Source organism: Triticum dicoccoides, chromosome 3A (assembly GCF_002162155.2).
Source record: "Triticum dicoccoides isolate Atlit2015 ecotype Zavitan chromosome 3A, WEW_v2.0, whole genome shotgun sequence".
Classification (NCBI taxonomy): Eukaryota; Viridiplantae; Streptophyta; class Magnoliopsida; order Poales; family Poaceae; genus Triticum; species Triticum dicoccoides.
Window position 1 is genome coordinate 587,272,379 of NC_041384.1, and position 23,028 is coordinate 587,295,406.

The following is a 23,028-nucleotide window of genomic DNA, read 5'->3' on the forward strand; positions in this document are numbered from 1 at the left end:
GGAGTTGTGTAGCTGGCTCGGCGGTTTCATTGATTGTTTAACTGTGTATGGTTTAACCAGTCATTAGATAATTTTCATTGGAGTACGTACACGGCATTCTATTCCTTTTCTTTTTTACTTTGCACAGTAGGTTGTCTTGAAGTCATTTTTTACAGAAAAACTTCTTGGCAGCACAAGAAACACCATAGTTTGACCATGTTTATAAATAACACCATCATTCACAATACCAAACTAGCATCATTAGATCAATCGTGTAATAAAATTTTCATATTATAATTATTAGTTATTGCTAACATTTTTAATACAAAATTAATAAAAAAATACAAAATTTTAATAAAGATAAAATTAATATGCAGAGCAAAAGTAAATGGAGGTGCACACAAAATGTTGGGTGCTACACATAGAGTAGAGGGAATATGCTCATGTCTACCAAGAACTAGTATTTGTCTTGCCTGATTAGAAATTATATTGCGTAAGTTTTGATTCAAATGATCATGTGGAGGACAAACAAGATAAGCACGATTTTAGTCTCCACTCAACAAATGCACTATCCTCCTCTACACGTGGCATAGAATATATGTACATTCTGGACTATACGGTTGTTATCCATCATCTTTATAAGTAGTGTCAAATTGTCTAAGAACATCCAGATGGTCAAGATATACAAATGTCAACTAAGGAGAACAAAAATTCAATCATGTAGCAAATTAATCTACCACATATGACATTTTAAAGAGAAAGTACTACACACGGCGCACTCAAAGATAGGTACCTGAAGTTGCAACAATATTGTTCGATGTAAACATTTAAGTCAACATAAATGATAGTTAAAGTACAAAATGTTTGCACTTGAGACATGCTAAATAATTAAAAGTTTGTACGACAATCAATAGAAAATTACAACATAACACAACAATTATTTCATCTTAAAAATAGTATTTGATTAGTTGAGAGCTTGACTTGACTATGTTCAAATTATATGCTATTGTTGTCATTCAAGATTGGATAAGATTATCTGAGTCTACATTAATAATGGTTCCAATTTTTAGTGATTATGTTTCTAGGATCTATAGGTGAGGAGATTAACAATATGTAGCTTGAATTGTTTAAGGAAGAGGCGGCTATGGTAGGGGTAGGGGCTAGTAAGTCGCACCATATTCCTCCTTATTATAACTTTGTTGCTAGTCCATACAGTGACTTTATCCAGCCAACGCTTTTCGGTATCCTACTCGAGTCGAAGCCCCACGTCTTTGTGTGGCGCTTTCATGTCGGCAAAAAGCGATTCATTCAAGCTCCATGAGCGTGTAAGTCGTTACCTGGTAACAGTTGTTTTGTTAAAAAAAATAGAACATAACACAACTAATATTTTGTTCTAAAACTGAAATATGATGTTGTGTTTTGATTTGAAGAAAATTGAACTAATATAAAGAAGCGGCTGTTTAATTATTATTCACTACTCTATTTTTAAAGCTCGTCAGGTGTCACACAATTTATGAAATAAAATAAAGTTGCCACATTAACACAACAATGATAACAGTTAACACAAGCTACACTTTTTCCTATGAAATGAGTACAAAGTACAATAAAATAGGCCAGAAAAGTTTGGCAGAAGAGCGTAGAAGTTACAACAATATAAACACAAAAGTGTAGCTGCAAATAAAACAAAAGGGTGAAACAACAAGAAAATATTAAATTAAACTTTTGGGGAGAACATTCATTTTTTTTGTCTCTCAAATTGTGGTTCAGGTTCAAGTTTAAATCCATTTCATTCTAAATCAATCTAGTAACTCTACGCTTATATACTACTCCTATTAGATTTTAGATAACTTTTAGTTCGTTTATTTTCTACCAGCTGGACAAAATACACCACAAAATTGGGTTGCATTTGATACATCGATGCATGACATACATTCTTAAGCTTCTAGCGGGTTTGGTATGTTATCTCTCGATTGTAGTGAAACTTGGTTTTGAGGAGGCTCTCTTCCCCTCCTTTCCCTCTATTTCCCCCTTTTCATTGGGAGCTCCCTAACTTTCCCTGACTCCCCTCCCCTCTTCCTTCGGTGGTGGTGTCACTTGGAGCGAGGATGGGAGAGGAGCTTGGGTTGCTCTTGTAGGTTGTAGGAGTAGCGTAGTATGGGCCTTAGTGCCGATTGTCACCCTTGTGTGGGTGTGTGGCCTCATGTCGTTGCCATGCGAGAAGCCACCATGTGCTCAGCCATGTCTGCTTGCGTACAACACCTCGTGGTCACCGACGTCGCCATCGCTAGATCCTCCATTACCGAGACAAGGGGACGGGGCAGATGTGGTGTCATCCCATTCAATAAGCCCACGGTGGCGACAATCCATATTGTTGTAGCTTCTCTTCCTCGTTCCTAATGGCCAATCGCCAAATTTGCGGAGAGGGGCATGGTGGAAGATTTTGCAGCGGCGTGCTTTGTCGCTGCCTTGCCTCGTTGGATTCTGGCTTCTGGCAAGGGTGCTCCGCTCTATGATCCGAAAAAGGGATCATCGTCTTCAGCCGCTGCTTACATGCTCAAGATGGAGAAGAAGCGGCCAAGACCAGGAGGTGATGCACATGGGGGTTGTGAGTTTCATCAATGGTGGATCTGAAAGGGTTACATCACCTATCGACTGTTAGCCTTCCCCAACGAGTCGTTGTTCTTTCTGGTCTAAAGACAACCATGTTGCTATAAATAGTGGCATTCTAGGGTAGAGTCCATGACATAATGTGATGGAGGTCTTGCCGAACCAAGTTGTTTTGTCTTGATGGTTTTTAAGCAAATCAGACCGCTTTCTAATCACGTGCTTCGAAAGAGAATTGAACCCAGGTCATAGGGGTTAGAGGCCGAGGGGCTTAAACCTAGCCCAATAGCAAATTGAGCTAGACTTGTTTGTTGTCTTTACTAAACAAATATTTATATCTTAGCTATATTATATACAAAACAAAATTGTACCTTGAATCGGCACCGAACCAGACGAGATGAGCCTACGGTCCTACCGGTGAAAACGTGAACTGTGAGCCTCGCTGGTCCGAAAAACTATGACTAGTAGTTATATGTTCAAAGGTAAGCCAAAAAAAGACGAGAGGATGTCGACGTCTTGATCTCTCTGCTAGGCGACCCTTTTGCTCGGGAATTAAATATACCAGAAATTCACAAGCCATGGAATATGAATTTGTACGTATGTATGAAAGAAGATGGACAATGCTAACGCCCACACGTGTGGTGAAAGCGAAATTCGCATACACGTTCTATAACACACAGACTACCACGTCACCGCATGCATGCATGTGGGAATCTTTTTGAATTTTCAGTTTTTAAGATGTTTTATCTCTTAAATGAAAAATTCGATTGAAAATCCGTTTCCACCATTAAATTCCTCGCGACTGGATCTTCGAAACTAGATCTCATATCAATATATTTTGATGAAATTTTTTTGAAGGTTAAAAGCTGCCATGTCTATTGCATATGAATTGTCATGGTGTTTACACTGAAGTTATCATGATATATTTCAGCTATTTTCTTCTACACTTAAAAGTAAATTTTGACATATTATAAAACAAGAAATTAAGAAACTAGGCTTGCCATGAACCATAAACTAAAATTGACATAATACATGCACTTAAAATTGCCATGGTTATAATTTTCATGGGCAAACTACTGGAATTGCCATCATCAAAATACTAAAATTGCCATGCTCTACAAACTAAAATTGCCACGCGGCAACTTTAGTTGAAGCACTATGACAACTACAGTGTAAACATCATGGCATATAAAATTGCCATATTATAATTTTGACATATTATAAAACAGGAAATTAGGAAACTAGACTTGCCATGAACCATAAACTAAAATTGCCATGACACATGCACTTAAAATCGCCATGGTTCATACAAAAAATAATTTTCATACGCAAACTACTGGAATTGTCATCATCAAAATACTAAAATTGCCATGCTCTACAAACTAAAATTGCCACGTGGCAACTTTAGTTTAAGCACTATGACAACTACAGTGTAAACATCATGACAACTTTTAGGTAAAAAAAACATAATCGAAATATATCAACATGGGGTCTAGTTTTGAAGATCTCGTCGAGACGATTTAATGGTGAAAATGAATTTTTAATTAGATTTTATAATTAGGAGATAAAATATTTTTAAACCAAAAACTAAAAAGATTCATTTTGATGTCATCTGTTTTGATGTGACAAAATGAGTGGTAATGAAGGTGTGTGGGCGATGTGTAAGATGTCACACGTGTGGGCGTTAGTTTTTTCAAAGAAGATCAAGACAACCTATGAAGAAGACAAGATGTTATCAGTTATCTCGAGGTTGGCAAGCGGAGAACCGTATACAATAGAACTGTTTATTATTTTCATATTATTTTTGACTATTTACATCTACATCCTTCTTAAAGAATTCAAAGAATATACACACCGAGAGAAACGCAGTAGGGGGAGACAAGGCCTCCATTGGCCAAGAAAAACCTCATAATTTTGGGGAGCATCATCGAACAGATCGGCTTGCTCTCATGCCCACACACATCGAGCGTTCGACTCTCGCCATCACAATTTGTACTCCAACCTAACCCCAAAGTAAGCGCAAGGGGCAAAAAAAGGCTAGCTTGACTAAATCGAGACGTAATAACAAACGAATTATAATTATCTAATCTACGGTGGACCAGCTCCTGAGCAGCGACGGCCTGGCGAACATCTGCTCGAGCGCCACCACCACGGCCATGGCGAGCGACACGCCGACTCCGGGCTGCACCACTAGCCGGAAAACATCAGTCCCGACAACCTCCTTCGGCCTGATCTCCGCCACCGCGCGCCGCTCTCCGTCGTACACCACGCAGCTCCGCCGCGCGTAGGACCCCTCCACCTCGTACGACGGCCCGGCTCCGGCGCCCGCGCACGCCGTCACGTGCGCCAACGTCTTGCCGCGGCCGCTGCGCCTGACTGTGTACACGGGCCGCCGCGTCTCCTCGCCGGCGAACACCAACCACTGCTCGCCCTGCAGGCTGAACCGCTTACGGCGGACGGTGAAGTTGGGGCGGCCGGCCGCGTCCATGAGGACGACCTCGTCGCCGCTCTCGGAGGCGTAGCTGTCGACGCGGTAGGCCAGGTTGCCCTTGGCGTCGAACACCGTGAACCCCTTGCAGTCGAATAGCAGCGACTTGCGCCACACCGTCAGCGTCGTGGGCCCCTCCGCGGAGCTGGCCGGCGCGCACGGCGCCTCGTCGACGGCGCCCGGCGCGGGCGCCATGTTGGGGTGAACCTTCGCCATGTGTAGTATCGATATCAGGGTCGAAGGAGCTGAGAGCGGACAGGCGGTAGCTGGGTAGTCTGAGCTAATTGAGCTTGGTCGGCCTGTTGGTTGGTTCTGAGAGAGGAGTCTGTGGTAGGCTGTAGTTATATACAAGTCCAGCTCGCTCCATGATGGTCCGGCCAGGCGGGAGAAACTGTCCACCGGCAAAGAAGGCAAAGGCATGTTGCTCTGACGTGCGTAGGGACGCAAGTGACATGGGCTGCTGCTTAACGACCTCTTCCTCAGTTAATTAATAATCTTATCATGGATTGTTTGCTACTACTGGCTAGCCATAGTGAGGTAACTTAGATAATAACTTAACACACCCTAAGACAATTTTGCTTATGTGACAAGTATTTAATAAGGAGAAAGGTGTTTGAAATAACATAAGGCTGGTTGTAATGAGGAGTATCATATACTAGTATCATGCATATGATACTATGTCTATGATACTACATCCCTAATGCATAGTATCATATGTTGGTATCATAAAGGACTACATTTATTGCCATGCATGACATAAAGTAGCACATCATTTAATATGATACGGTATCATGATATGATACTCAAGCCTCTCTTTCTTCATTTAATTCTATGCCACCTCATCAAAATTGCTTAGTTGGCATGCATGATACTACCTATGATACTCCCATTACGGGCAGCCTAATATGTTACTGTAACATAGCGCTTCCCAAGGTAAAATGAGTCTATAAGACAATAAATAAAACAATCTATGACACTACTATTAAGATACTAACTTAGACTAATATCATATGCATGACACTAATATAAGTTACTCCCCACTATGACCAGCCTAATAAATTCGGCTGACGCAAAGACCGAAGTTACCCAAGAACTTGAGAATGCTGCTGCATAATATTGTAATCAATAAATTAGGAGGAATCATCTGCCAGTAGACAGATCACAGAGTACTGCTGCTTTTCTTCCATCAACAACTTTTGTTTTTTGAACGGACTCCAGATCAAGCTCGTTCGATCGTAGCTATCCAGAGAAACAGCGCGACGTTTTGTGCAGGCATGCCGCGCCTGACAGATTAAACGTCGACTCACGATCAAATCGTCGACGCGTGATCTGGACACAAACTATTCACTACTACTGAGTATATCCATGCACACGCACATCACTACCACTATGAACGCAGATCCCTAATCCGACACGCGGCAGGAGGCGAGGCTTCGGGCGGGCTAGCAATAGCACCCCAGCAAGAAGCAGCGGCTAGCTCTAGTGCGTCGAGTCATCTGGTTATAGGCGGCAAAAATCAATTCCATACCGATAGGCGATAACGCTCCGTTCCGTCGGCGCAAGCACGGACGACACGGTGATTGCCCGGTTAATCAACAGCGGAAGCAACGCAGCTGGAACGCGATTAACGAAGCATCCGCGCGTGCTGCTGATGTTATCTTCCAGTATTAACTAATAACTAGCTCCACTTTAGCTTTAGCTAGTTACGATCATGTCTTGAGAAATGTCATAGAATTAGAATATCTTGTTTAACATGATTGATGATAAAATATATGATGGTATAACACAATGATCAATTTGTCTCAAATGTAAGATCCGTATAGGCAACAATGGTGAGATCATCATATGCTTAGTTTGGCACCACAATTTTGGTCAAATGCCTTCAAAACTTAGTTATACGGTGCAGTTTTCTTGGGATCATCCTGAGATTCGTCTTTTGTTATTTGGACTTCAAAAAACGTAGAGAAAATTGTGCATTGAAGGAGGTTCAAACCCACCTGCAACTTCAAACTTACTATCGTAGTGCACCACAAACTAGAGTAAAATATGTTTGTGTAATAAAATGATATAAAGTTTGTATTTGCATGAAAAGAGTTCTGATTATTTCTTCTGTCATATTTTTTGAGTTTGTATTTATTTTTGTTTATTAGGCATTTGTCAATTTCCTAATGTGTGTAACTTCAGAATTATTAAAGTGTAACCGAAGAAGATGTGTTATTGAAATTTATATTTGTGCATTTTTAATGAAATGTTGGGTTAAATATGTGCATTTTGTGTAGTTTGCACATTTGAAGCATGAAATTGTCCATAATTGTTTATGCGCAAAGGTGGTTTTTACATTTTTTAAGCTTAAAAACGCACATGAATATTTGTGTTTTTGCAAGTTTGGGAGTCAAAATATTCAAGTAGATAGTTTGCGCATTCCGAAGCTTGAAATTATACACAATTGTAACTATTTACAATTTTGGGAATCAAAATGTTGATTTCAGTAGTCTGCGTTTTTTTTTGAAAGATCCAGCATCGCTGGCATTCATTGATAATAACAGGAAGCAACGAAAAACAAGAGGGTGGTGAAGGTCCTACGACCCGAGGATCCGAAGATCAAAGGAAAAAAGAAAAACAACAGCCCTAAAAGCTGCAACACAACACTCTATACAATCCAAATTAGGCAGCGCAACTCTGACTTCAACGGTGAAACTACTAAGGAAACTACTCAGGGATGACGTCACGGAGGATTTTTGACAATGTCGCTAGCTCGGCTGACAGGGTTCGGGACCTGGTAATACAGGATATCCACACATGGAGGGCAGTAGGATGCATTTGTGACCTGACGACGTGATTTAGCTGGCCTTCTTGGTCGGTTTGTAGAGTCAGATGCTTCCTGTGTGGTCGAGCTGGGGTGCCGGCTGTATTGTTGTAGTTACAGGTCTAGTTCTCCTAGACTGTAACCTTGTACTTTCTCTTTTCCCATCTAATAAAATACGGCCAATGGCCCTTCGAGACAACGTCACGGAGGATCACCGAACAAACCACCTGCCACAGTAGTCTGCGTATTTTGAAGTATGAATTAGCTAAAACTGTTTTGTATAATTTTATTTTTTAGAAACGAAGCCTATTGCACTTTTTTTTTGGTAATTTTATGTTTAGAAATAAGCAAAAGAATATAGGAGGCTCGCACAGTATAAATGTGTACCTAAATTTGCATGCGCTCAACCCAACAAATAAAACATTTTTGGTTTAGCGACTAAGTGAGATGACTCCTTACTTATCTTACTGATATCTTGCCGGTTAAAAAAACTTATTGATACCTTCTCTTCTATCAAAAAAGAAAAAAGAAAAACTAATGAACGACCGTATCTATGTAACAGGGTAAATCAAGAAAATCCGGCAGAAAAGTGTAATTCAAGAAAAGAGCAATAGCAGGAATCAACAGAAGCAACATAGAAACACGATTAACGAAGCAGCGGCGCATGCTGCTGATGTTATCTTTCAGGATTAACTATTGACCAGCTCTGCTTTAATTAGTCACGATCAGGCCTACTACCGTGACGAGGTTGATAGTTAGCTAGTGGGCTTGTTGGTACCGTGCAATTCTTCATTCGGTAGCATTCGAGGTGTCGTTGAACATTGCAGCTGAGGCAAAAAGTAGACCTTGTGGCCGGCCCGGAGCCATCTGTGGGCTACTGATTGGCCGTCTAGATGTCAAAACTAACTACTGTTTTATACAGTAGATGACTACAACTACTAGGGGCACATGTATGTACATGTGAATAATTTAACCGGTCATTACATATTTTGTCATTTGGGTAAGTATTGTCGGAAGCCAGCTGACGTACGCAGAGAATGCAATAAGTGGAGTTTTTTCTTTTTTGATAGAGAGACAGGTGGAGTTGCGGAGTTGGCTCCGTGGTTCCATTGATTGTTTAAGTGTGTATAGTTTAATCAGTCATTAGATAAATTTCACTAGAGTACATACATGGTACTCCATCTGTCTTTTTTATTTTGCACAGTAGATTATCTTAAGTCATATTTTTTTTACATGAAATACTTTTGATCTATGCATCATCTGTCATGTTAGTACAGGAAACATCATAGTTTGACCATGTTTATGAAAATACCATCATTGAAAATATCAAATTATTATCATCAGATCAATCATGTAGCTTATTTTTCATATTGCATTTTTATTTGGTACTGTAGATGTTGACATTTTTAATATAAAGTTAATAAAACTGTTCAAATATTGAATTATGACCAAATTAATATGCGGAGCTAAAGTAAACGGTGGTAGTACCATACACACAACATGTTGGGTGCTACACATGGAGTAGAGGGAATATGCTCATGTCAATCAAGAAGTAGTATCGGGTTGCTTGATTAGAAATTATATTACGTAAGTTTTGATTCAAATGGTCATGTGGAGGACAAACAAGATAAGCACAATTTTTAACTTCCAACCAACAAATACACTAGCCTCCCCGACACGTGGCATACAATATACTCTCTCCATATAGAAATACTTGTCAGAAAAATGGATGTATCTAGACGTATTTTAGTTTTAAATACATCCATTTTTATCCATTGCTCCAACAAGTATTTCCGGATGGAGGACGTATATACAGTCTGGACCATATGGTTGTTATCCATCATCTTTGTAAGTACTGTCAAATTGTCTAAGAACATCCAAATGGTCAAGATATACAAGCGTCAACTACGAAAAACAATAATGCAATCATATAGCAAATTAATGTGCCACATACGACATTTTAAAGAGAAAGTACTATGTACGACACACTAAAAGTTTGGTCCAAAATGTTTCAAGCCAGGTACCTGAAGTTGCAACAATATTGTTCAATGTAAACATTTAAGTCCACATACGGGATAGTCAAAGTACAATATGTTTGCACTTGAGAAATGCTAAATAATTAAAAGTTTTCTAAAATAGGTGATAAAAAATAAAACATAACACAACAATTATTTCATCTTAAAAATAGTATTTGATTAGTTGACATCGTTATTTGTCTATGTCAATATTATATGTTGTTTTTCTCATCGAGATTGGATAAGATTATCTAAGCCTACATCAATAATGGTTCCAATGTATATAGTGATTATGTTTCTAGGATCTATAGGTGAGGATATTAACAATATGTATCTCGAATTTTTGAAGGAAGAGGCAGCTGTGGTAGGGGCTAATAAGTCGCACCATATTCTTCCTTATTATAGATTTGTTGCTAGTCCTTAGAGTGATTTTATACATCCAATGTTTTTCAGTATCCTACTCGAGTTGAAGCCCCACTTCTTTGCTTGATGCTTTCATGTCAGCAAAAACCGCTTCATTCAAGCTCCACGGGCGTGTAACTCAGCACCTGGTAACAATTGTTTCGTTAAAAAGATTAAAACATAACATAACTAATATTTTATTCTAAAAGTGAATATGATGTTGTGTTTTGATTTGTAAGAAAACCAAACTAATATAAGGAAGCCAAGTGTTCAATTATTAATTCTCTACCCTATTTTTATAGATCATCATGTGTCACACAATTTATGAAACAAAATATAGTTGCCACATTAACGCAACAGTGAAAAACAGTTAACCCAAGCCACACTTTTTTTCTATGAAATGAGTACAAAGTACAATAAAACATGCCAAGAAAATTAAAGTAAATTCATTTGGTAGAAGAGCGTACAAATCACAACAATATAAACACAAAAGTGTTGCTAGAAATAAAACACAAAAGTGAAACAAGAAGAAAACCTTTCAATTAAATTTTTGGGGAGAACATTTAATTTTACGTCTACCAAATTTTGGTGCATGTTCAAGTTTAAATTTGTTTCATTCTAAATCAATGTTGTAACTCTATGCTTATATGTTACTCCTATTAGATTTTTGAAAACTTTTAGTTTGTTTCTTTTGTACCTCGGGTGGACAAAATACACCACAAAATCGGGTTGCATTTGTTACATGGATGCATGAGATACATTCTCAAGCTTCTAGCAGGTTTGATTTGTTACCTCTCAAAGGTAGTGAAACCTGGTTATGAGGAGGCTCTTATGCCCTCCTTTCTCTCCTTTTTCCCCTTTTCATTGGGAGCTCCCTTATTTTCCCCGACTCCCCTCTCCTCTTCCTTCGGTGGCGGTGTCGCTTTGGAGCGGGGATGGGAGAGGAACTCGGGTTGCTCTTGTAGGTAGGAGTAGCGTAGTTTGGACCTTAGTGCCGGTTGTCAGCCTTGTGTTGATGTGTGGCCTTATGTCCTTGTCATGCGAGAAGCCACCAGGTGCTCAACTATGTCTGCTTGCGAGCAGCACCTCATGGTCACCGTCGTCGCCATCCCTAGATCCTCCATTACCGAGGCAAGGGGATGGGGACCCATTCAATAAGCCTGCAGTGGCGACAATGCATGTTGTTGCCCAGCTTCTCTTTTGCTCGTTTCTAGTCGCCAAAGTTGCGGAGGGAGGCATGGTGGAAGATTTTGCAGCGGAGTACTTTGTCGCCACCTTGCCTCGTCGGCTTCTGGCTTCTGGCAAGGGTGGCTTCGTTCTGTGATTCGGAAAAGGGATCATTGTCTTCTGTGACGCCCCCAATTCAATCGTACACTAATCATACATGCAAACGTGTACGATCAAGATCAGGGACTCACGGGAAGATATCAGAACACAACTCTACAAATAAAATAAGTCATACAAGCATCATATTACAAGCCAGGGGCCTCGAGGGATCGAATACAAGAGCTCGATCATAGATGAGTCAGCGGAAGCAACAATATCTGAGTACAGACATAAGTTAAACAAGTTTGCCTTAAGAACGCTAGCACAAATTAGGATACATATCAGAAGAGGCGCAGGCCTCCTGCCTGGGATTCTCCTAAACTACTCCTGGTCGTCGTCAGCGGCCTGCACGTAGTAGTAGGCACCTCCAGAGTAGTAGCAGACGTCATCGACAGTGACTTCTGCTCCTGGACTCCAACGTCTGGTCAGAGCAACCGGGTATAGAAAGGGGAAAAGGGGGGAACAAAGCAACCGTGAGTACTCATCCAAAGTACTCGCAAGCAAGGAGCTACACTACATATGTATGCATTGGTATCAAATGGAAAAGGGGTAACATATGTGGACTGAACTGCAGAATGCTAGAATAAAAGGGGGATAGCTAGTCCTATCGAAGACTACGCTTCTGGTAACCTCCATCTTGCAGCAGAAGAAGAGAGTAGATGGTAAGTTCTCCAAGTATCATCGTATAGCATAATCCTAACGGATGATCCTCCCCTCGTCGCCCTGTGAGAGAGCGATCACCGGTTGTATCTGGCACTTGGAAGGGTGTGTTTTATTAAGTATCCGGTTCTAGTTGTCATAAGGTCAAGGTACAACTCCAAGTCGTCCTGTTACCGAAGATCACGGCTATTCGAATAGATTAACTTCCCTGCAGGGGTGCATCACATTTCCCAACACGCTCGATCCCCTTTGTCCGGACACACTTTTCTGGGTCATGCCCGGCCTCGGAAGATCAACACGTCGCAACCCTACCTAGGGACAACAGAGAGGTCAGCACGCTGGTCTAAATCCTATGCACGCAGGGGTCTGGGCCCATCGCCCATTGCACACCTGCACGTTGCGTACGCGGTCGGTGAGCAGACCTAGCCTCCCTTATACAAGAGCAGGCGTTTCAGTCCAACCCGGCGCGCGCCGCTCAGTCGCTGACGTCACGAAGGCTTCGGCTGATACCACGACGTCGAGTGCCCATAACTGTTCCTGCGTAGTTGGTTAGTGCGTATAGGCCAGTGGCCAGACTCAGATCAAATACCCAAATCTCGTTAAGCGTGTTATTTTGAAGTAACAGCGGACGCCGACCAGGGCCAGGCCCACCTCTGTCCTAGGTGGTCTCAACCTGCCCTGTCGCTCCGCCATAGTGTAACAGTCGGGGGCCTTCGGGAACCAGGCCCGCCTCTACCGGGATGGAGCCACCTGTCCTTTCGCCCCCCACATCGGAATCACTTGCGGGTACTCAACGAGCCGACCTAACTTTAGTCATAACATGTATAGTATGTATATATGTATGTATATACCCGTGATCACCTCCCGAGTGATCACGGCCTGATAGTATAGCATGGAAGACGGACAAGAATGTAGGGCCACTGATGAAGTACTAGCAACCTATACTAAGCATGTAGGATTGCAGGTAAGGTATCAACAGTTGTAGTAACAATGACAGGCTATGCATCACGATAGGATTAACGGAAAGCAGTAACGGAAAGCAGTATAGAGAGATGAATAGGCGATATCGGGTCGATAAAAGGGGGGGGCTTGCCTGGTTGCTCTGGCAAGGAGGGTTCGTCGTCGATGTAGTCGATCACAGGGGTACCGGCAGCGGTCTTGGGGTCTACCGGAAAGAACTAACGGGGGGAACACAATAAATAACAGAGCAAACAAAGCATCACAAAGCATAACATGGCAATACGCGGTGCTAGGGGTGACCTAACGCAGTACTAGGTGCTACCAGCGAAAGGGGAAAGCATCCGGGAAAGTATTCCTGGTGTTTCGCGTTACCGGACATATGAACCGGAGGGGGAAGTTGCGAGTTTGCTATGCTAGGGATGTGTGGCGGACGAACGGGCTGTGTATTCAGATTCGTCTCATCGTTCCGAGCAACTTTCATGTACACAGTTTTTCCATCCAAGCTATGGATTAATTTCTATGAATTTTAAAAGTTTTAATTATATTCTGGGATTTCCTGGATTCGTTTAATAATTCGAGCAAATAGCTAAATGGATAAGGATACCCAAAAGTGTACCCAACCAAAGTGTAATTGAGGTTGACAGGTGGGGCCAGTCAACTGTCCAGTTAGCAGTTGACTGGTCCACATTTGACTAGTCAACGGTCCAGTGGGACCCTTTGTCATACACTAAATTTTTAATAGATTCTAATTATCTACTTTAAATTAGCAGTGGTCCCACATGTCATTTGTTATTAAGCTAATTAGAAACTAACTAATCCTAATCTAAGTCCAAATAGGGGCCGACCTTACTGGGCAGAGCCCAGCCGGCCAGGCACGCACGCGAGCGAGCATGGTAGCCCTTGGCAGAGAGCTAGCGGCGTGAGCCAGGAAGTGGCGCGGTGCACACCGGCGCACGGCCAGGGAGCGGGCGGGGGGTTAGGGCGCGCGCGGGGTGGCTCGTCGGGGCCGCCAGGGACGGCGGCGGCCGCGGCCGCGAGAGGATGGGGGTGACCGGGAACGGCGCTGGTGACGGGCGGAGGTGGAGGGGACCGGAGCCGCGGGCGCGCGGGGCGACGGTGCCGGACGCGTGGTTAGGGTCGTTCGAAAGCCCGCGGCGAGGAGAGACGGTTGGTGCCCGCGGTTCGTGCCGGGGCGGCCGAAATCGACGGCGGCGAGCACGACCGCGGCGGCTGCAGAGAAGTGGCCATGCGAGCAAGCGGCGGTGGCGGAGCTCGCGTGTGGGGATGGGAAGAAGCCGCTGGCGATGGTGGCAAGCAGGGGAGGCGCGGGCCCAGGACAGGGCGCGGCCGGCGCATGCACGCAGGCGGAGCAATCGCCGGCGGCTGTAGCAGCGCGAGAAACAGGGCAGCACGAGCAGCAGACAAGGGAGGAGGCGCGCAAACATAGCGGGCAGTGGGGCGAGGGCGCGGGCAGGGGATTGAGCGCGCGTGTGTGTAGCAGCAGCGGCAGGGCCACGCGTGGGTGCGTGAGCGTGAGGCGGGGCACGACGGAGACGCGATGAGCGCGACCAGGGGTACAACGAGCGGAGCTCGGAGGTGGAGCTCCAAGCACGGCGGCCTCGGCAAGTACGGGTGAGTACGGCGACGGAAACGAGGGGGAAAGGGGGAATCAGAGGAGGGCTCACTACGGGGTGGTCGTGGACGAGTTCGAGTGGGTTGGGGACGGCCGGAGCTTGCGGGGCGGCGGCGAGATGGCAGTGACCGAGGTTGGGGGACCCGGTCGATGCCATCGTTGTGGTTGTGTTCCCGATGAACGAAGTACCAAGGAAGAAGCAATGGTCGACGGCGGTCCTTCCGGACAAATTTTTAGGCGAGCAGGAGGTCGATAGCCGCGACAGTGATGGCGGCACGGCGATGGTGGCTCGTGGGTGTGGCTGGATCTGACAAGGGAGAGGGAGTGAGCGAGGGGGGTAGATGAGCTAGGGTTTGGGGTGGCCTTTTCCACCAGGGGAGGCACGAGATGGACGCCGTGTGGCCATCCATGGCCATGGACACGGCGCGTGCGTCCACGACGCCCTCTGTGAACAGAGGTTGGAGATGGCGGCTTGGTGGGCTGTGCTATCACTGATGCTAGTAGGCCCAAGTGCACATGGCAATTTAGATTTTATTTGTTTTCTTTTCGGTTTTCACCTTTTCTTCTGTCTTGTATTTTCTTTAGCCACTATTTGGCTTTTGTAAAATATCCAACTGGTCATGTTATTACCATTGCAATATATAGCACTCCCACAAAAAGTTTGAGAGGTAAATGGAAAGTTTTGGAAATTTTAATTATTTAGAAAAGCATTTAAATTATTATCGTGGCCCTGTTTAATTGTTTTTGGGCAATTAGATACTTAAAGAAAAGGTTTCATCATGAAAAATATCCGGTGATCATTTGCCACACTTTGAACATTTTAGCTTCAACATTTGAAAACTTTTACCATTTGACTCCATTTTCATTTTGAACATTGAGTGGGTTTGAATCATCGCGAGTTTAAAAACCGTAATCATGGTGACGTGGCTTCATTAGTGGAGAGTTACTCTAGCTTGATTATCCGGGCGTCACAATTCTCCTCCACTACAAGAAATCTCGTCCCGAGATTTAGGAGGTAGAGTAAGGGGGAAAGACTCGGGAAGGACGGAGCTCAACACAAGGTAGGTACCTGGGGGCTATCTCAGTGAACGTGGCAGAGAGGAATCTCTCGGGTTGAAATTCAAGAAATTCGTCGAGAGCAAGGTAAGGAGGAGTAATAAGAAGCTTCAAGCGGATGGACAATCGTTCGATGTCTGAGACAGTGTGAAAGGGGTTCAAAGCATCGAAAATAAGTATTTCTTATGATACTAGAATAGATCACTAGGTAAGTGGCTCGTGATTTACATACAAAGCCAAGCGTGAGGAATAACCTTGGGGGCGGGGATGTACAAGAGAGTCAGGTTTTGATCTTGTGGAACTGTGGGTTATGGGCCCACCATGTGAGTTAAAAGTAGGAAGGCGCTAACATTTTGCACGGCCATGATGGCAAGGCAGGTCAGAGGACAACCTGTCAGTTATGTCGGCGACAACATCGGTACCAAGGGCGAGGGACGAAGAGAACCATTATCCTGCTCGTTGAACGAGGTGGACCAATAGGCAAAGTTCTCGTCCATCGGTGGCTATCGGAATGTCATCAACAATAGTAACAGGGTCATGTTGACAGAATTCTACACCGAGGTGTTTTCATAAACAGGAGAATATTTCTGCTTGGATCATATAGATCACAAGAAAGGTTAAACCAAACAATGGAAAGGAAAATGTGATTATCAGATTAAATAGAACAATGGAAAGGAAAATGTGTTTAAACACAAAATTCAGGGGTATATCCTTCCCAAGGACAAGCACCGCATGATATCCATGACAGGATATAATTGCAGAAAACCCTTTAGGAAAGAGGAGAGAAATTTCATGACATTACCCATACAAAGGTGTTTGGACAATGGATAAGGAAAATTTAGCATTGTGCTTCAAATGTTCTTATTGATGATAGGAGTACCACATACATGCTTCGAGATAGCATTGGCATGGTCTTCAAGCAAAGGTCGGACTTGGATAAACAAAGGATTCATCAGGAAAAACTTATAGAATAAGTCTTACAATTTCCTCATGGAAGAATGGTTAACCTTGCTAAAAAGGAAATATAACAACAGGTCCTCCAGCCAGGTGTGCAAGGCATGACATCACCTTCCCGGGTCATATAAGGACCAATGTTATGACTCTTGGAAAATGTTCCAACCATCATATCTAATTGAGATTCAGATCTGATTGGTGTTACACTAGTAGAAAAAGGGTCAAATGTGAAGCACATTAGTGCCGGTTTGAATTTGAGCCGGCACTAATGTGTCCATTAGTGCCGGTTCCAACGGCTAGGTGGGCGGACATCAATAGTACCGGTTCGTGGCGAACCTTTAGCACCGGTTCGTGCCACGAACCGGTACTAAAGTGAGTGGTGGCAGGATGTTGTCAGTCCGGGGCCCCTCCAGCACCTTTAGTACCGGGTCGTATCATGAACCGGTACTAAAGGTCGTCCTACATACACCCTTCGTCCACCCGAGCTCGCTCTGTTCTTCCCCTTTCCCCTCTCCTCTCTGTTCTTTCCCTCTTCCTCTCAAGCTCATCACACATTTTGCCCAAAATTTGTCAAGATTTGAAGGCCCCCATCCATTCAAATGATCACAAAGGTTAGCAACTTTGTCCTTTCATCTCTCATTGCTAGATTAGCTCGTGCAATGCTTTATATAGTGATTGATTTTTGAGTTTAGTAATTTGTGAGGAATTATATATATGTGCTAGTATTTGATTTATATGCAATATGAGGTCAAAAATAACACTTAGTTTGCATATGTAGGTGTGGTTTACTTAGTGCCTTCTAAATCTCCGTCATAACCACCGTCGATCGCCTGCAACGTCCCGTCGCCGGCACCACCTTGTGGTGAGCCTCTTGTTCATGAATGTTTTATATAAAAAATTGATATTTGTGTGATTTGGATATATAGTTACTCGTATAATTATCTTACCCATACGTTGTTTGTTATACATAGTGCCATGGTTTTGATATCCGTCCCCGTCGGCCCTCGTCCGGGTTATGATTCGGATGTGGTATATTCTCTTCTAAAACTATTTGTTGCATTTTGTGTTTATGACAAATTATGCCCATCAAGTTGACATAGATATTTGTATGTAGGAGGTAGTTGAATCGGAAATTCCAACTGACCCTATTGTCGAGAGGTTAAATTTAGTTGAAAGAGAAAACGAGGATTTGAAGGAAAAATTGAAAAGAATTGAGGGGGAGAAGATGGAATTGGAGTTGCATGTTGCTGATGTCATCAATGATCACAAGATTAAGATGGAGAAAATGCGCTTGAAGATTAGAAAGATTAGAAAATATGTCATTCATAGTGAGGCTTGGTATCATTATGCTGTTGGATCAATTGTTACCTTAGTTGCGATCTTGATCGCATTTGTTGTTGCATTTAAATTCTTTAGCTAGAGAGTTATTTGTTTGTTGCATTTAAGTGTTGTATGAACTTTATGTATTGTATTAATTTGGTGTTTTCGGTGCTGTGTATTGAAGATGAGCCGGCAATGGATGTACGATGACCGATGCTCTCCCGAGTTCATTAATGGCGTGCATACTTTTCTGCTTGCGGCTGAGGCAAACAAGTGGTCGGATGGTTTTATGCCTTGTCCATGTGCTGGCTGTAAGAATGGTCACAATTACTCTACGTCAAGAACCATTCACGTCCACCTGTTTGAGTTCGGTTTCATGCCCCACTATAATGTTTGGACCAAGCACGGAGAAAGAGGGGTTATGATGGAAGACAATGAAGAAGAAGAGGACGACGACAGCTATCCTGGCCATGGGTTCCCTGAATACGATGATACAACAATGAGGGAAGAAGCTGAGACGGTAATGCGGGAAGAAGCTGAGCCGGCAATGCGGGAAGAAGCTGAAGAAGAGGCATCGGATGAGCCCGTTGATGATCTAGGTCGGGCCATTGCCGATGCAAAGAGAAACTGCGCAAGTGATTTGGAGAAGAAGTTGCAGCGCATGTTAGAGGATCACAAAAAATTGTTGTACCCGAATTGCGTAGGTGACAAGAAAAATCTGGGCACCACACTGGAATTGCTGCAATGGAAGGCAGAGAATGGTGTATCTGGCAAGGGATTTGGAAAGTTGATGGTAATGATAAAGAATATGCTTCCAAAGGACAACGAATTGCCCGAGAGTACGCATGAAGCAAAGAAGGTTGTCTGCCCTCTAGGGTTAGAGGTGCAGAAGATACATGCATGCCCTAATAATTGCATCCTCTACCGCAGTGAGTACGAGGATTTGAATGCTTGCCTGGTATGTGGTGCATTGCGCTATAAGATCAGCCGCGATGACCCTGGTGATGTCGAGGGCGAGCGCCCCAGGAAGAAGATTCCTGCCAAGGTGATGTGGTATGCTCCTATAATACCACGGTTGAAACATTTGTTCCAAAACAAAGAGCATGCCAAGGCGATGCGATGGCACAGAGAAGACCATAAGAAAGACGGAAAGTTGAGAGTACCCGCTGACGGGTCGCAGTGGAGAAAAATTGAGAGAAAGTACGAGAAGGAGTTTGTAGATGACGCAAGGAACGTATGGTTTGGTCTAAGCGCAGATGGCATTAATCCTTTTGGGGAGCAGAGCAGCAACCATAGCACCTGGCCTGTGACTCTATGTTTGTATAACCTCCCTCCTTGGTTGTGCATGAAGCGGAAGTTCATTATGATGCCAGTGCTCATCCAAGGCCCTTAGTAACCCGGCAACGATATTGATGTGTACCTAAGGCCATTAGTTGAAGAACTCTTATAGTTGTGGAATGGAACAGGTGTACGTGTGTGGGATGAGCACATGGGGGAAGAATTTGACCTAAAGGCGTTGCTGTTCGTGACCATCAATGATTGGCCTGCTCTCAGTAACCTTTCATGACAGACAAACAAGGGATACAACGCATGCATGCATTGTTTGGACGATACCGACAGTATATATTTGGCTAATTGTAAGAATAATGTGTACCTGGGACATCGTCGATTTCTTCCGAGCAAGCATGCCGTAAGAAAGAAAGGCAAGCATTTCAAAGGTGAGGCGGATCACTGGTGCTGATGTACATGATATGATCAAGGATTTGAAGGTAGTCTTTGGAAAGGGTCCTGGCGGACAACCTGTTCCGAATGACGCTGACGGACGCGCACCCATGTGGAAGAAGAAATCTATATTTTGGGACCTGCCCTATTGGAAAGACCTAGAGGTCCGCTCCACAATCGACGTGATGCACGTGATGAAGAATCTTCGCGTGACCCTTCTTGGCTTCTTGGGCGTGTATGGGAAGACAAAAGATACACCTGAGGCACGGGAGGACCAGCAACGTATGCATGGAAAAGACGGCATACATCAGGGTCATGCCAGCTACGCTCTTACCAAAGAAGAGAAGGAAATCTTTTTTGAATGCCTGCTCAGTATTAAGGTACCGTCTGGCTTCTCGTCGAATATAAAGGGAATAATAAACATGTCAGAGAAAAAGTTCCAGAACCTAAAGTCTCATGACTGCCAAGTGATTATGATGCAACTGCTTCCGGTTGCATTGAGGGGGCTTCTACCAAAAAACGTTTGATTAGCCATTGTGAAGCTATGTGCATTCCTCAATGCAATCTCTCAGAAGGTAATCGATCCAGAAATCATACCAAGGTTAGAGAATGATTTGGTGCAATATCTTGTCAGTTTCGAGTTGGTGTTCCCACCATCCTTCTTCAACATCATGACGCACGTCCTAGTTCACCTATGCGAAGAGATTAACATTTTGGGTCCTGTATTTCTACATAATATGTTCCCCTTTGAGAGGTTCATGGGAGTCTTAAAGAAATATGTTCATAACCGTGCTAGGCCAGAAGGAAGCATCTCCAAGGGCCATGAAAATGAGGAGGTCATTGAGTTTTGTATTGACTTTATTCCTGACCTTAAGCTGTTTGGTGTTCCTGAATTGCGGCATAAGGGCAGACTGGATGGAAAAGGAATGCTAGGAGGGGATCAAATAATATGTATGGACGGATATTCTCTAACTGAATCACACTACACAGTTCTACAGAATTCCGCCTTGGTGGCTCCGTATATGGACGAACTCAAGAATTTTCTATGCTCCAAACACCCGGAGCGGTCTGATGACTGGATTACATGTGAACAAACCAGGAGTTTCGCCGGCTGGTTGCAGACACGTACCATGCATGACGCCTCTATTGAAGATGACCTGTACTCGTTGTCCCAGTTACCATCTTCGAATATAATGACTTTCAAAGGGTAAGAGATAAATGGTAATACATTTTACACGATCACCCAAGATAAGAAGAGCACCAACCAAAACAGTGGTGTCCACTTTGATGCAACAACCAAGACGGGAAAGGAAACATATTATGGTTACATAGAGGAGATATGGGAACTTGACTATGGACGTGGTTTGAAGGTCCCTTTGTCTCGGTGCAAATGGGTCAATATGACACGAGGCGGGGTAACGAAAGATCGGTAGTATGGAATGACAACAGTGGATCTCAACAATTTTGCGTATGCAGACGAACCATTTGTCCTAGCTAATGATGTGGCACAGGTTTTCTATGTGAAGAATATGTCTACCAAGCCGAGAAAAAGAAAAGATAAGGAAGCGAATGCATCATACAATGAGCTAAAGCGCCACATAGTTCTTTCTGGGAAGAGAAACATCGTGGGAGTGGATGACAAGACAGGCATGTCAGAAGATTATGAAAAGTTTGATGAAATTGCTCCATTCACAGTGAATATTGACCCGAGCATCCAATTAAATGATGAAGATTTTCCATGGCTACGGCGCAAAGGGACACACGCGAAGAAAAAGTTTCACACCCAAAGATCTGGGATGTGATCGGCTTCACTATCATCACTTTCTTCTGTGTTTCACACCCAGGTGGGAATCTTTATAATATTTAGGGTAGTTATGTGTTTTGGCATTTGAAACGCGAAGAAATTTTATGTGCAAACAAATTCTTTCATGCATTTACTGATTTTTTCCAGCTAAATGACCCTGAAATTGAAAAGCATTTCAAATGAACTCAGAAAAGGTTGAAAGTTGGCATGGTATCATAATTTCACCCACATAGCATGTGCAAAAAAGTAGAGAGGGTTACCGCAAAAACTGGATGCACTTCGTGTACAAAATGGACAATCTCTTTCGAAGTATCAGGGTTTCGGATGAAAACTCATCCGTTACAAAGGCATTTCATTTTTTAAATAACCTAAGCATTACCAAATTGAATATAATGATAAAACACACTAATATTAAACATAAGAAAAAAGAATCACTGAAAATCTATTTTCAAAGTCAAGTTATTCACAAACTAGTGATTCACCAAATTTCAAATAATTCAAAATTTAAACTATTCAAATTTGTAAACTACCGGCACTAACAGAAAGTTTGTAATTTTTTGTACCTAAAGCAAAAATATTCACAAAGAAACTCTAAATACAGCAAAAGACAACTCAAAAATAAATAAAATAAAAATAAATAAAGCAAAAAAATAAGAAAATAAAAAAGCCCGCCTACTGCGCCACAGCGGCCTGCATACGACTAGAAACCCAACCTGTTGTTGGGCCAGGATGCAGGCCCACAAAGGCCTAGTAGGCCCACAGGGCAGCATAGAACATTTAGGCCCAGTAGGCCTGCTTTGGAGAGGAGCTCGAGAGAGCTACCGCACTGGGGCTTATAAACCAGTGCGGACACCCCTCGGCTAGCGAGGTGGGACTAAACATGACACACCGCACCTGCGCCAGCGCACCCCCTTTAGTACCGGGTGGTGGCTCAAACCGGTACTAAAGGGGGGGTCTTTAGTACCGGCTGGAGCCACCACCCGGTACTAAACGAGTGCCGTTCCCACCGCTTGGCCTGGCCAAAACAGACCTTTAGTACCGGTTGGTGGCTCCAACCGGTACTAAAGGTTGTTCTATATAAGAAAACACTTCAAACAATTTGTCAGTTTCTCATCTCTTCCTCTGCTTCTTTCTCCTCTGCCCCGTCGCCGCCGCCCCTCGCCGCCGCCCCGTCGCCGTCCCCGTCGCCGTCCCCGTCCCCGTCCCCGTCGTCCCCGTCGTCCCCGTCGCCGCGCCCCGCCCCGTCCTCCCGTCGTCCCTGCCCGGCCCGTCCCCGTCCTCGTCGTCGCCACCCCGTCC

The 23,028-nt window shown here is 43.6% G+C and overlaps 1 protein-coding gene across 1 annotated transcript; it reads right to left on the minus strand.

The window, feature by feature from the left end:
- Positions 1-4,454: 4,454 nt before the first annotated feature.
- On the minus strand, positions 4,455-5,389 carry LOC119272224 (protein LURP-one-related 8-like). The gene has a single exon (XM_037553756.1). The coding sequence runs from the start codon at positions 5,285-5,287 to the stop codon at positions 4,667-4,669; it is 621 nt and encodes a 206-aa protein (XP_037409653.1). The 5' UTR covers positions 5,288-5,389; the 3' UTR covers positions 4,455-4,666.
- Between the last annotated feature and the right edge of the window lie 17,639 nt (positions 5,390-23,028).